General features: G+C 49.9%; 1 protein-coding gene and 2 pseudogenes across 1 annotated transcript; 2 read left to right on the forward strand and 1 right to left on the reverse strand.

Moving 5' to 3' along the window:
• The first annotated feature begins 253 nt into the window (after positions 1–253).
• LOC112892393 lies at positions 254–4,026 on the forward strand (annotated as a pseudogene).
• A 124-nt stretch (positions 4,027–4,150) lies between these two features.
• On the forward strand, positions 4,151–6,473 carry LOC112895977 (annotated as a pseudogene).
• Positions 6,474–8,162: 1,689 nt separating this feature from the next.
• Positions 8,163–13,107, reverse strand: LOC112892929. The gene is made up of 7 exons (XM_025960034.1): positions 12,120–13,107; positions 11,292–11,531; positions 10,574–10,675; positions 9,886–10,035; positions 9,457–9,581; positions 8,970–9,099; positions 8,163–8,888 (listed from the first exon to the last, which is right to left on the reverse strand). Exons 1-7 carry the CDS (start codon positions 12,726–12,728, stop codon positions 8,763–8,765), a joined length of 1,482 nt encoding a protein of 493 aa, XP_025815819.1. The 5' UTR covers positions 12,729–13,107; the 3' UTR covers positions 8,163–8,762.
• Positions 13,108–14,494: the final 1,387 nt, after the last annotated feature.

Consider the following 14,494-nt stretch of genomic DNA (forward strand, 5'->3'; position numbering starts at 1 on the left):
GATTAAAAAAAATTCTCTGAAAGAGTAGGACAACTGTCGGCATCAAGTCGAACTCCATGGAGCATAGTATATACTCATGTTCCCAAACAGACCTGCATGTATCACAATATGATCCAATGCCACATTGAGATCATATAAACAATGTAAAGTATTTTTTTTGACACTTCATCTTTTTTAGGGGGCAAACCCACATACTTTGTAGCAACATATCTTGGCTCCCTCTACTTTCGATGAGGAGCTCTCCCTGCACGCCATGCCCTCGAAGTGCACTGCCCTAGAGCGCCTGAGGGTGTATGGCATGTGCAGCTGTGACTGCGTCCATGTCCATTCTACAAGTCTCAGGATCTTGAGCAGTGAAGGAAACTTCGATGAGCTCTTCACCGAGTACGCTCCCAATCTGGAGCATGTTGGTTGTCCTGTTGGCATATTTCTTTCTCGCTTCCTCGTTACGTCACTGTTATTGTCTCACTGTTATGTACTGAGGGTCCGTTCGTTTCCTTGTCTAATGGGGCGAAACATCTAAATTTTAGACAACTGGCACCGAACGGGCCTCTAATGGGACAACTATCGTTCGTTTAGAGGGCACCAATCTTTAGAGGCAGGGAGCACTCTAATGGGGACTCGCGGCTCGCGATTCCCAGCGCCGCCCCCTCTCTCCCCCCAACCCCCCCGCGCCGCCGGCCCCTGGTCCTCCCCGCCCCGCGCCGCCGCCCCCTCTCTCCCCCCACCCCCCCGCGCCGCCGCCCCCTCTCTCCCCCCCCCCAGCCCCCCGCGCCGCCGGCCCCTGCTCCTCCCCGCGCCGCACCGCCGCCCCCTGGTCCTCCCCTGCGCCGCGGCGGAGGCCGCCGAGGCCGCAGCCGCCGCCCCCTGTCGAGCGCCACCGAGAAGCAGAGGAGTCAGTTGAGGGCAGAGAGAGAAGGTGAGGAGGAGTCAGATCAAAGCTTTGCGATGGATAGGGGGGTAAAAGTGTAAATTTATTCACATTAGAGGGCTGTAACGAACAGCCCTCTAAATATTAGAGGTCTAAAATATTTAGACCTCTAATCTATAGGGCTGTTTTTTAGACCCCTCTAAGGGGAAACGAACACACCCTAAGTGTCGACAAACTTGCCATCAGAAACTGCCCATGTGTGTATGTGACCAGGAAAATGAAGCAGCGCCGCATCAGTGTCTGAAGGAGTGAGGAGTGGACTGGCCTTCCGTTCGCTGTGCCAGATCAAGTGGAGTGTAGAGATTTCGTTTGAAGCATGGTGGCCATTGGCCAAGGAAGCCCCTGCGAGGTCGGCTGAGGGGGAATACTGCTGCTATTCTCATGTACACTGTAAGGCAATTGTGTAAAAAATAGGAACAGGATGGTCCTTGAACAAAAATCTCTGCTGCCTGGGCTGGTTCTGGGATTGATCAAGGAAGAAGTTGCTCTGCGACGGGCAGCTTGTGGTACACCAGATTTCTGAGTTTCTTTTTATTCCCCGTTGATTTTAGATGTACTTCTGAGTGTGATCGTCTTTCATGTAATAGTAAATTCTGCGCAAGATTTGCGTGTCTTCCTTCTTAAATGACATAGCAGTGCTCCTGCTTTCCTTTCAAAAAAAAAATGTAGCACTGGATTAGTAAACATTACTTCTATTCAGTGCATTTCTTGAACATTGTAGCATGAAAGTAGTGCTATGCAAAGGAAAAACGGGCCAGAGCTTCTCCAGATGCTGAGTTCTCTTTTTTGTTGCAGGTCGTATCGTAAGCTGTTCCGTAGCCACTGCTGCTGCCAGGTATGCCGGAAGTAACTAGAGTTGCTCAGGTGCTCTGATCTAAGCTTTCTACTCAGAATCCACAGGCTGAAACATGAGCTGCATAACTGAATAAGAGGTGGTGGTGTTGCTGCATCGATTTCCCTTGCAATTTCCAATGTTGAATTGGATGCTGCTGATGCCACTCTGGGGTTGCATGAGCCATGGTGTGTGCGCCTGGTTTCTCATGAACTTAATTAGTGTACCAACAGGAGTACAATATCTGCAGGCTGTAGATTAGCAGTCCTAGTCTTCCTGTTGTTCTCGTCGGATGTGCAGCAACTAGTCAGTTGCCTACTGCAATATTCATACAATGATTTAGCATGTTAGAATGTAATGATATTATGGAAGAGAGTGAAACTGGAAAAGCGAACCGTAGAATTTTGCTGTGTTGCATTTGCTCAGTGCCTGATTTCTATTGCTCACTGTTCTGCGTTCAGCCATTGCTCTGACTCTGAGTGCCTTGCTCGTGGTTTCTGGCCGGGCCTGCTATTTGTTTGAACAATTCGAAATTTTCCACCCAAAAAATGGGTTTGGCAATGTTGCCATTTTGTTCAGGTTTGCATTCACATTCAGAAATTCTGACTCTTCCTTTGATTACTCGAAGAGGCGGCTGTGAGCTGAATGGGGGCAGTAACCGCAAATGTCCTTTCCATTCCCAATAAAAAGTCTTAAACCCTCGAAATCTGACCTAGAGCAATTCCACACGCGATCGCCGGCCCGAGATGGCCGCGGACGTCGGCTGGGGTCCCCACCGCAACCGTCTTAGCGACCTCCCGGACGTCTTCCCTGGTCATTCCGCACCCGCTACGGCAGCATCTGCGGCGACGAGGACCCGTCCAACGGCGGCTGGCTCCGGGAGCTCGGGCGCCGCGGCGTGCAGGAGCTCTTCCTCTCCTTCAGCGACAGGTGGCAGCGGATCCCATCCTCCCTCTTCGCCTGCACCTCCCTGACGCGCCTCAGGGCCAGCTCCTGCACCTTCCCCAAGCCTCCCGACGCCGCCGCAGGAGCCCCGCTCCTGACGCGCCTGGCCGAGATCGAGCTGTGGGACGTCTCGGTCCCCGAGGACGCGCTGCACGCCCTGCGCTCGCACTGCACGGCGCTGGAGCGCTTGGAGATGCGGCGCATGCGCATGCGCGGCCGCGTCCGCATCCGGTCTCCGAGCCTGAAGGTCCTGAGAAAGGACGGCTATTTCGATGAGCTCTTCGTCGAGGACGCTCCCAGCCTGGAGTGGCTGCTCGGTGACAACTTGTACCAGGGAGGAGTCCACCTCAGGGTCGCGCACGCACCGAGGCTGGAGTTCCTGGGCTACCTCGGCATGGGCTCCCTCGCCGTTGAGATTGGAGAAACTATTTTCACGGTGAGCTCACGTTCTAGCACCAGCGCACCACCCGTTGTTTCATCGACATGGCATTTGCAGTTCCATGGGAATCAACGGTGACTGCACGCGAAGGGAGATCGAATTCTGGTGAAGACCTTGATGCCAAGCCTGAAGACGCTTGCCGTCGACCTGATGAACAGAAGCGTGGGGTACATCGATTGGTTCGTGCAGATGCTCGAGCTGTTCCCTCGCCTAGAGACGCTCTACATCAGGGTATAGTAAGATGATCTAATTGAGTGCTGCGTTGTTTCTAGCTACTAGCTGCGTTGTCTTCTGTGTTTGTTTTGATGATCATGTCTGCTCGATCTCGTTCATGTTCGTTCTTTGCAGTCAGAATTGGCGCCCATGATCAAAGAAGACTTACCAGAGTCATGGGCGGCGCTAGGATCCGCACCTTGCGATTGCATCGACGAACACCTCAGGAAGGTGGTGTCAGGGAGGAGTGGCAGAGGGAGATGGCCAAGTTCCTCCACCGGAGGAGCAGGTTCCTGAAAACAATGGAATTCCACTGCATGGATGACATCCGCACCTCGTGTACTTGAAGGGCCCCGAGCCAAGAATGGGTCAGGGAGGAGAAGGAGCTCCTCTGCTTCGACAGCCGCGCATCAGGCGACGCTTGCTTCCTTTCTTCCAACGTCACCTGGACCTTAATCACCATAATATTTGCCACCACGAGTGGTATGGCAGACGGTACTACAATAATCTGTACGAGGTGTCGAGGTCTGAGCTTAGCAAATTATATGCTTAGATGATTAGAGTTGATGGGCAGGGATTGATTGCTGTTTCTAGCTGCCGTTTGCCAGAACTTCAGAACCGTTTGAGCACATTTATATGGGGAGAATTGATCGGCAAGTTCTACAAGTTTTGGATCTAAATTGTTCCTACTTCCATGGGTTAATTAGATGTCATTTGCGAATTCCCCACATCCCTAAAGGGTGATCCTGTTAATTTTTTTCATCATCGTGAGTTCGTGACCTGCTCTTTTCAAGTAGTACTCCTACATGAGAATTAGAGCTTGAATGGATTATCCAAACGGGCCCAAAAAAAGATCTCGCGCAAAGGCCAAAACCACCCAAAATAACATATTTTTCTTTTCCCAGAAACAGCCCCTCCACCAGCCAGCAAGAGCGCAGCAAAACCTAAGATATCACACGTCCTCACCGGCTGGAGATGGCGGCGGACGTCGGCACGGACCTCCCCTGCGACCGCCTCAGCGACCTCCCGGACGCCATCCTAGTCTTCATCCTCTCCCTCCTCCGGCTCGACGAGGTCGCGAGGTGCACTGTCCTCGCCCCCCGCTGGCGCCGCCTCTTCTCCTCCACCCTCCTCCTCGACTTCAACGCCAACATGCCGGGCCGCCTCGACATAATCGGCACCGTCAACTCCATCCTCGCCGCGCACCCCACCGCGCCGGTCCGCTCCTTCCGCGCCGGCTGGCGCTTCATCCCCCGTGACAAGAACCTATCCAGCGGCGGCTGGCTCCAGGAGCTCGCGCGCCGCGGCGTCGAGGAGCTCTCCCTCGACTTCGACTTCCACGACAGGCATCCTAGGATCCCGGTCTCCCTCTCGACTGCTCCTCCCTGAAGCGCCTCCGCGCGAGCGCCTGCACCTTCCCGGACGTCCCCAAGGCGGGGTTCGGCGCCCCGCCCCTGGCACGCCTGACCGAGATCGAGCTGGATTGGGTCGCCATCTCCGATGCCTCCGTGAACTTCCTGCTCTCGCAGTGCACGGCACTGGAGCGCCTGAAGATGTATGGAACGAGCAAGTGCGGCCGCGTCCATGTTCGATCTCAAGCCTCAAGATCCTGGACAGTGAAGGCAACTTCGATAAGCTCTTCATCGAGTACGCTCCCAACCTGGAGTGGCTGTTCGGTGAGTACATGTACCTGAGAGGAGCGTCGAAAGGAGTGTGAAGATTGCGCAGGCGCCGAAGCTGAAGTTCTTGGGCTACCTCGGCATGAACTATCATAAGATTGAGATTGGGGAAACAATCTTCACGGTGAGCTTACTCTAGCACAACCCACTGATTCGCTGTTTCTGCGTTGTTTGCCTAGTCTGGACTTATTCTTCCTTTTAATATAAGCTGCCTTGTTCGTTTAAAAAAAATCCACTTATGTGCTATCAGAAATGGCTATGCAATATGCAGTTTTCGTCTGAATCAACCATTAGTGTCATGTATGCAGGACCACCCAATTATTGTGAAGACATTGATGCCGAGCCTAAAGACAATTGCCATCGAAGTAAGCTACACATATGAGGGGTACATTGATTGGATCATCCAACTGCTCAACCTGTTCACTTGCCTAGAGGCGCTCTACATCAGGGAAAGTTGATCTGGCTACTGCATTCTTTGTTATTGTACCTGCCAAGGTTTTAAATAGTCGGCATAATTGTTGCTGCAGCCGGCTATAGCTGCCAGGAATGGCAGCCGTTATGGCATTTAGCCCGCTAAATGCTGGCTATAGCCCGCTAAACGCTGTAACGGCAGCCCTACCGCTAAACATCTTAGCCGGCGATTTAAAACCATGGTCCTGCTCATTGTGTCTTCCATCGATCAACCTTGACGGCTAAAATTTGTTTGTGTTCTGCAGTCAGATACTTGGTCCAGGATCCAAGCCGCTGCATCAGAGTCGTGGGACGTGTTGAGACACATCCCCTGCGTCCATAACCACCTCGAGAAAGTGGTGTTCGAGGTTTACAGGGGGCACGAGTGGCAGCACGAGATGGCCAAGTTCCTTCACGGGAGAAGCAGGGTCCTCAAAGCCATGGAGTTCCACTGCATGCGTGAAAGTGATGGCGGCGCCAAGGATCATACAGTTACAAAGCCACCGAGTGTAGAATGGGTCAGGAAGCAGCAAGAGCTCCTCTGCCTTGACAGCCGCATCTAAGGATGCTCGCTTCCTCTTCTTCAGGGGTCAGCTGCCATGCAATCGTTGGAATATTTGTCACCATGAGTGGTACACGAGAAAGTACTACGATGAAATCTACGAGGTCTGAGTTGAACAAATCATGATTCAGGATTAGAGTTAATGCTTGATGTTCGTGGTTCTGATTGTTCCGGTGCTTTTTGGTAGGGGATTAGTTGGTGTTTCTCAGTTTCTATGTATAGCCTGAAAGGTCATGTGCTAATATGTTACTTTTCTATGTAGTTCATCTTATCAGCTGCTAATTTCTGTTTTGTTAGCAATGGTGGATGCTTCTTCAGGATAAATTGGATACTTATATTTTGTTCTAGTTCATGTATTTTATTTTCTTTGCTTCAAGACCATTAGTGAAGCAATGCTATCAGCTGCTACAAGGTTCAAGTCTCACAAATCTTGCTTTGATGGTCAGACTTAATAGTTAATCCTTGAGTTCAACACTTGAACTACTAGTCTTCCTTGGGGAACCAGAAGTTAACACGTAGTGTTGACAATTTTACTTTTGTTTCGGTAATTTTTGGCTAGGGTTTAATTGATGTTTCTATTTGCCATCTGACCTGCAGAAACGAAATCTGTCACACATTTCATATTTCTTCACCCCTGATGATTGTTCATTTTTCGTCCCTTAAAAAAACAAACCCTATTTATTGCAACGCACTCTGCAACGCTAATAGAGAAATAGGAGCACTGCAGGTTTTTCGGTCTCCTAATGGTGCGAGGAATTTCTTAGGATTAGCATAAGAATTGGTCAAAAAAGCCCGATCCTGTAGTGACCTGCCTGACTGGTATCACGCTATTACTATCTGAAGGCTTGAGGAACCTCTTTTATACCACGCTATTACGATCTCTTGCAAGCAAGCACGGGTCAGCAGTTTATACCAAGAAAGCATAGAACATGTTTCAGAGAAGGGGATAAAAGTTTACTCCAAACTTCATCGGACATGTTTCCGATCGTGAGAACGAAAGGGATAAATGTGCACTTCAAACTTCACATAACATGTTTCAGACCGCCGATCTGGTATGGTCGAAACGCGGGCTTGCAATCTGAGCGGCGATCTTGTGCAAGCTACGTTTGATCCTTCAGACATTCCCCTGGAAGAAACGAGGCAAGCGGCCGTCTCCCTGGACACCGTGCATCTTGTCCTCAAAGACCGCGACGCCGTCCTCCTCTGCAACGCATCGAAACCGAAAGGCAACCGGGAGGATGAGAGAGAGACTTGTGACGAAAAATCTCCTGAAGCGCCTATGACTCGTACGACGCGTCGTAGGGCTGAACCAGATTAACAAGGTGCATGCACTCACTCGACAGCTGAGCGGCGTGCTCCGGTGCCAGCCGCGCCGCGAACCCGAGGCCGCTGTAGTGGTAGAGCAGCGCGCCCTTGGCCTCCGCCGCGCTGCAACGGAACAAGCAGGGGGTCAGTGCTCGTGACTCGTGAGGTCGTATAGCTAGGCGGTGCGGGCATGGACGCGGCCGCGTGCCGACGCCGACGCGTCACGGCGACCTTCCGACGACGGAAGCGAGCAGGCCGAGGTCGTAGTCCCGGGAGTCGACGTAGTCGTCGCGGCTGACGAAGACAATGTAGACGCCGGGGCCGTGCTCGTCGGCGCCGGACGGGGCCAAGACCGAGGACATGGCGGCCGGCGAGAAGATGAGCAGCGGGAGCAGCAGTGGGAGCACAGTTGTGGGAGCGATCTTCATGGTCGAGCTGGACTGGGTTGCCACTTGCCAGGCTGAAGAGCGTGCCCGACTAGCTCGTCTTCGGGCGCAGAGGCTTCACCTGCTTAGGTTGATTCCTTGTGCTTATATTCTACAGGTGTGGTATTCGCCTATTCGGTTACGCATAGGACATTTATTGATTGTACATTTGTACTTCCTAACATTCGTGAATGCAAGCGTTAGATCTATGCGTTACTTGAAACATAATCTGACAGAGCTAGAGGTTACTTAAAAACGTAATATGACAAGATTGTACCCAAGTGAAGGTCCAGTTACCAGATTTGACACGAGAAATCGGAAAGTTTCTTTAAGAACAAGGAAGCACGGAATGGGTAAAAGACGCGAGAGATTTGTCAGCTGTTCCTGAATAGTCCATGACACCAAGCTCAAGATGGTCTTCCATTCATTTTATCAATACTTGTACAGGAATACAACATTGCAGTCAAAAACACACCTAGTTTGTCTCAAAATTCAACAATGCAAACCAGACAGTGGTCGGTTGTGAATGGTCATAATACCCAACACAAGACAATTTGGTATCGACAATGTTGAAATGCGACAGGTGTTGTCAGCCTTGCACCAAAAGAATGAGCTTCTGGATGAAAGTCTTCTCCATGATGGCACAGCTGCGCACAGGCAGTCAGGTCACGGTAAGATGAGCTCGTGGATCTCCTTCATTAACTTCTAAAATAGAAGCTCAACTGCAAGTATCACAATCTCTTCGAGAACTGCGAAGTATGCAAGTCTCGAGTGGGGAACAAAGCAGTTCTCTCCCCACATGGGGAAACACAGCACCTGATTTGCCAAGTTGAGACAAAAATGAGCTGCAAGCTTGCAACCCACTTCCACAAACTTTCTAGGTTGATCAGCTCAGCAGCCGATCCCTGGCTATGGAGCAAGGACATTAGTAATGGCCATATATACACTGGTATGTACATCTTCAACGCCGGAATCAAGACATCACAATTCAAAACCACCATTCAGTTGAACTGATAAAGACGGCCTTCCAATGTTATTAAGAGGTGTTTCCAAGGTGATTACCACTCCAGAACTGCCCACTTGACCATTCCACTTGGATCGCCCAATCTGCCATGTAGAGATTCAGCTATAGCCAAAATAGAATCCTAGAAAGAACCAATCAGACATGTTTGGGCGCAGAGAGCTTACAGAAAGCGCGGTAAAAGCCGATGGATGCCTTGAGCAAGAAAGGCCGCACATCAAATTCAATTCCTCTTTCAACGAATGGACAACTTCCGCGCGTACCCCAGGATCACTTCCCCCAAATGTAGGGCACAAACTGCCAATAGAACACCAAGAACAAGAGTGTTAAAACAGAAGACAAGGACTCAAAAGAAACCAACATGGAGCATACAATAGGAAGACAAGGATTCAAAGAAACCAACATGGTGCATACAATAAGACTATTGATGAACAATGAAATCAGCATCTGACAACAGTTCCATCTAACAGTGTTAACAAGTATTGCCATTTACAAGACAAATGCAGCAAGCACAGCCTTTAGCACCACATGAACAAGGATGGCAAAAAGGAATAATCACTAGTAGCCAAGTTACAAAAAAGAATCCAGGCTAATCGGTACTAACATGAAAAACTAACATAAAATGCTGTTGTCCATATGTATTTAGAAAACTACCTGACTTGTACGCTGGGTCTGACCATGAGACCGGACCTTTTCCATGCCAAGGGTTGAGTAACTCCTAATGAAACAGACTTGTCGGGCCATTGAAACATAGGAGTGAACCTTGTGCCACGTTTATTCTTAAAAAAAAAGACAAGACAAGAGTCAGATTGAACTCAATCTGCTATTGGAACACACGTAAGCATGATGTGACCAATAAACATCATAATATATTTCTAATCAATCATTGATTAAGTGACTAGCTATGATATACTATTGGCCAAGCATTTAATACCCAATGTCATCATTTCATGCTGCACTAGATACTAGCACAATTTGCAGGATAATCTCACATCGACATAAGCAAACAGTCTTCCAGAGTGCGTAAACTAAATTTTACACCACAAGTGAATAATATAGGGAACATAAAAATAAAATACTAACCTTGCAAGAAAAGCTCACTCTTGTTTCTCCAGGATATTTTCCATGAGCTTGAAGCAACCCGCCAAATAACGGAAGAAAACCACTTGCAGATATCCCCTCACCAGCAACGTATGTTAGTTGCCCATTAGGGAACTGCAGATCCATAAAAGACTGCAATAAAGAAAGTGTTACTAATACTCAGTTTCATAGGCACAAGTAAAATGTAAGGAATTAAGGATCATCAAGCGATTTAAACTGGACTGACTAGAACAATGCATGTTGACAACTTCAAAAGCATCGTAGTAACATTATAGATGAACACATTTTAAATTTTTCAGAATACAAGTTAGGCTATTGCACTCTTTACCAATTACAGAAAAGAAGATGGTACACTAATTAATCTTAAGTACTATTCCAATGTCTGGTACATCCAACCTAAAGGCAAAATGAACAGGCTTATCTGTCAGGCTACCAGGAAAAAAGGTAGCACTTGTAATTGAGGAACCGTGGCAAGATTTATCCTGTCATAGCACAACTACACAGTACGAAATACAAGGAAAAGATCTCCCAAAAGATCACAGTCAGTTGCTTTACTCTGTCTTAACAGAACTCACCGGTCACCGATGACCACAAATAATCTGTATTATCCCTAAAATGTACTCTTATGCTTGATAAATATCAGAAACAATCACCGATTTCTTCAGTTAACTATGAGAATATACTGAAAAGCTACATTGAGACACATCATCGACATCATCAACCATCTTCTATGTTTTGACCATATAGCTGGACAGAGCGAATGAACTCCATTCTGTAATTGAATATCAAGTTTAGTAATGTAAAAGGACAAAATATCAGTAAATATAGGCAGAAGACACAGGCACATTTATACATCAGATAAGTTAATCATAAGTTGTCGTTTGTATAATTTAAATGTAAGACAATGCCATAGTTGTTGATTAGCTTTGAGACATGAAAATCATGCTTACTTTAAAAAAATGACTTCAAAACTTTTTAAAAACAGCCACCCAAATATAGCGTCTGAAATGTATCCTATCATGCACATCCAGTAACAAAAATTGATCTACAATTCTCTCTTAAGAATGATTAAAAATCCACACAAGCTCACACATTGCAAACCTACCAGTAGCACATTTATACATTATATGTATCGCAATAGACTAGCAAATCATAACGTAAATTTGCAAATCGAGGTAGAGCTGGTCTAAAATTTTATCTCTAATAAATTATAAAGACAATAACCTTGCCTATACGAAGGGGTAGACAATATTTAGTAACAAAATAACAAAAGAAAGGACCAAAGACAAATTTCATCATACAGTGTAATTCAAAATAATCAATAGACCATTATAAGAGGCTTGTCGAGAATGCACACTTTGGGATAAGGCAACAGAAAGGATCAGTACCTTGCGATCATAACCATACCAAAGCAGGTGTTGCTTCGATAGATGAACAGGCAAGAGAAGTGTAGAATCTCGAACAAATAGTAGAGGTCCCAACTGAATAAGGTAAAGGGGCGAAGTATCATTTCCAGAAGTTGAACCGCCACGTGAGGCCTCTAGCCTCCATAGGTCTCCACGTGCAACAACAGAACTCTCGATGTCATTACTCCTGGTGTTATATGTTGCCGACATATTTACAGTACCCTATATAATTATTATTACCAAGAAAGAAGGTAAGTATAATGTTGCAGCGTGCCACCATCAGGGTCAATGTAACATGACTGGAAATTAGCAGGTGTAAATGAAATTCACAAGTCTTGTACAAGCATTTGATTGATTCAAAATTGAATATTAGTTTTAGCTTAATTACATCATGTACAACCTTTGATGTACAACCATGCATTTAAGCCCTTCGATTCGTGAGGGAACCACCTTACAAGTGCAATGAGCCTCGGATATCTGGGTTACGCGTGGGTTGACTTAAAAGGTTGTACACGATAACCATGATTTTTTTTCACAGAAGGAGAACCATGATTTAAATATGAGATCCTTGCAAGGACATCGGATTTACTGTGAGGAAGATAGTAACAGTAAATCAGATAATAACTCAGTTCAAAATTCCTCCAGGTACCATGGCCAGGCCAAGAGACATGTAAACCAGTTGCTAGATTGAATACCTAAATTGCAGAGCTGTAACGACATGAGCCCTGAACTACGATTGTGCGCCTAATTTGAGACGCAAACATCACCGACATGCTAGAATCCATAATCCAAGCACGAGTTGGATCGTACCTTGGCCTTGTTGAAGTTTCCAAACGTCCCAATCTCGCAGCCGAAACCCTCGTCCTCTTCATCCAAGTCGTCGCCGCCAACATGACCACTGACGCTCGACGCGGCCGCGCTCCCGGTGGCCGCGGCGGCTGCCGCCGCTGCCGCCTCGAGCGGGCACCTTTCCACCGCTGCCCTCTCGACGGAGAGCCCTACGGCCCCCTCGCCCACCGAGGCCGCAGGGGGCAGGGGCGCCTGCGGCGGCTGCTGCTGCTGCTTGCGGCGCCGGATCTGGCCGTTCCGGAACGGGACGGGCAGGTGCCTGACGGCGTGCTGCACGGCCCCGCCGACGGACGCCCCGAGCTCGGCGCCGGCCTGGCCGAGCCTCCCGCCGATGTCGATGACCGAGGAGACGGCGGCGGCGGGGAAGGGGAAGTCCTTCCCGCGGGCGGCGCCGAAGGGGACGACGGGGAGGTCGATGTCGAAGGGCATCCGCTTGTGCGGCGAGGCGGCCGGCGGCCACGGGAACTGCGGCGGCGCCTGGAGCAGGCCCGTGAAGCCCTGCGCGAGGCGGTCCGCGAGGTCCTGGCCGTGCCGCTGCACGCCCTCCCACGCCTCGAACGAGATCTCCATGCGCGCCACCAGTCACCACCGCGGAGCCGGCCCCGAGCGCGCTCGGTCCCGATTAACCTTCCCCCTCCTCGCTAGGGCTCGGCGGCCAATCGGGAATTCGAAGCGAATCGACGCCGGCGAGAAGAGGGAATCGGCGGCGGAATGGGGAAAGGAGAGGGGGAAAAGGAGGGAGGAGGAAGCGGGTAGGTGGTGTGCGATGATAATAGTAGTGGCCGGGATGGTCGCGCCGGGGGTGAGGTGGGGGGAGCCGGTAGGAGGGGAGGATAAAGAAGGGCTTGACCGGGTCGACGTGGATCGACGGTGGCAAGGTGATCGCCCGCACCGCTTCGGCTCCCCGCGCCCGAGTGGATAAGAACGCGTTCCCGTGCCGCCGTGCCACAACCCCCCCTGCTCAGCTTCGCGTCTGCCGTGCCGGGTGCTCCCCCGACCGGGGTAAAAACGGGGGCCGTGGCGCCGTGCCTATCCGGTCCGGGGGGCTCCTGCTTTGTTTGTTTCCTCTCGGGCGCACGCGCGTCTCCCCGCGCTCTTTTGCCCGGATGACATACCGTTTTGGCTTCCGCTGCCGATGATCTCCCGGCGGCAGTGGCGTGCTCGGCTCGGCATCCGCCCAACCCGGTAATCGTTCCGGTGCCGCCCCACCCCACGTTGTCCACGCGAAGTCGGGTGCCGGTCGCGCTCCCGTTTCCTTCCGTCGTCGCGGAGCGCGCGCCTCGCCGAGTGCGTGCGCTAACCAAAGCAGCGCGATCTTCTTACGGGAGGAGAGGAGAAAGCAGTCGTGTATGTAATCGGCTCTATGGAGTTCGATGCGCCGCGAGAAAAGCAGGTGACGCGTCACGGGGCCAGATCCGAGCTTGCTTTTGGTGCGGGGCGGCAGCAGCTGATCATTTTTGCGATGGCGTGGAAATTCAGCTGCTTTTCTGGAAAACGATGCCGCTGCTCTTAAAGGAAAACCTGTTTAGTGCGCGCTAGTGCAGCTGTTGTCAAGGGTCCCTGGGAATTAAAAAAAAAATAGGCCGACTGGGGAATGAGCTAAACTTTGATGGACGTTGACAAGTGTGGTGGCCAGTGGATTGTTGTAGAGCCAGATGAGCTTGTTGATCGCGGCTCCTAACGCATACGGAGTAGACAGTGTTCAATAATACACAACGGCGATAAAAAGAAATATATTGCCAGTGGACGACGGGGATTGAAGGCCGACTGGGACGCAACCAAAGTGGTATAAAATTCGTTGGCTTCCTCTCACTGCAACACAAGGCCGCTAAGCAACAAGGTAGTCACTTTCTCTGGGCCTACGTGCATGCGTCATGAGGGAGAAAAGCGACGTGTTGAGAAAAGTATGCGTGTCGACCACTGGAGATAATTGAAGAGCAGGATACTCGGCAGCAGATGTACGCAGCTCGAAGAAATGCTCGGATCAGCTACTGGAACAGTGCCTCTGCTCGCTTCTGCTTATTTCCGCGGCTGCAGCTGTTTGCATTTCCTCTCGAGATCCTTAAAATGAAAATAATACGGTGATAATTAGTGGAGCAGCCACTAGCTGTCTCGTTAATTAGGGAAGGAGCACTGTCCCATACTTCCGTGTCAGGCAAGTCTGAAAAGAAAATCAGAGAAAATAAAACGGATATATGATCATTGATCAATCTAGCGCACCGCTATTATTTATGTTATCGTGCTGCGCCTGCAGCGCCACGCCACGCCACCAAGTGGCCTGGCCTTGTGCGGCAGCTTGCAGAAAAATACGATACGAAAACGACGCTTGGCCACGG

Source organism: Panicum hallii, chromosome 5, assembly GCF_002211085.1.
Source record: "Panicum hallii strain FIL2 chromosome 5, PHallii_v3.1, whole genome shotgun sequence".
Taxonomy (NCBI): Eukaryota; Viridiplantae; Streptophyta; class Magnoliopsida; order Poales; family Poaceae; genus Panicum; species Panicum hallii.

Bases quoted from the DNA above. Each gene is read 5' to 3' on its own strand.
- LOC112892929 (XM_025960034.1), bottom strand. From the start codon at position 12,728: ATGGAGATCTCGTTCGAGGCGTGGGAGGGCGTGCAGCGGCACGGCCAG. The intron at 11,532-12,119 runs GTACGATCCAAC...ATAATTATATAG, and splicing joins GAAACTTCAACAAGGCCAAG to GGTACTGTAAATATGTCGGC. The intron at 10,676-11,291 runs GTACTGATCCTT...ATTCAATTACAG, and splicing joins GGTATGGTTATGATCGCAAG to AATGGAGTTCATTCGCTCTG.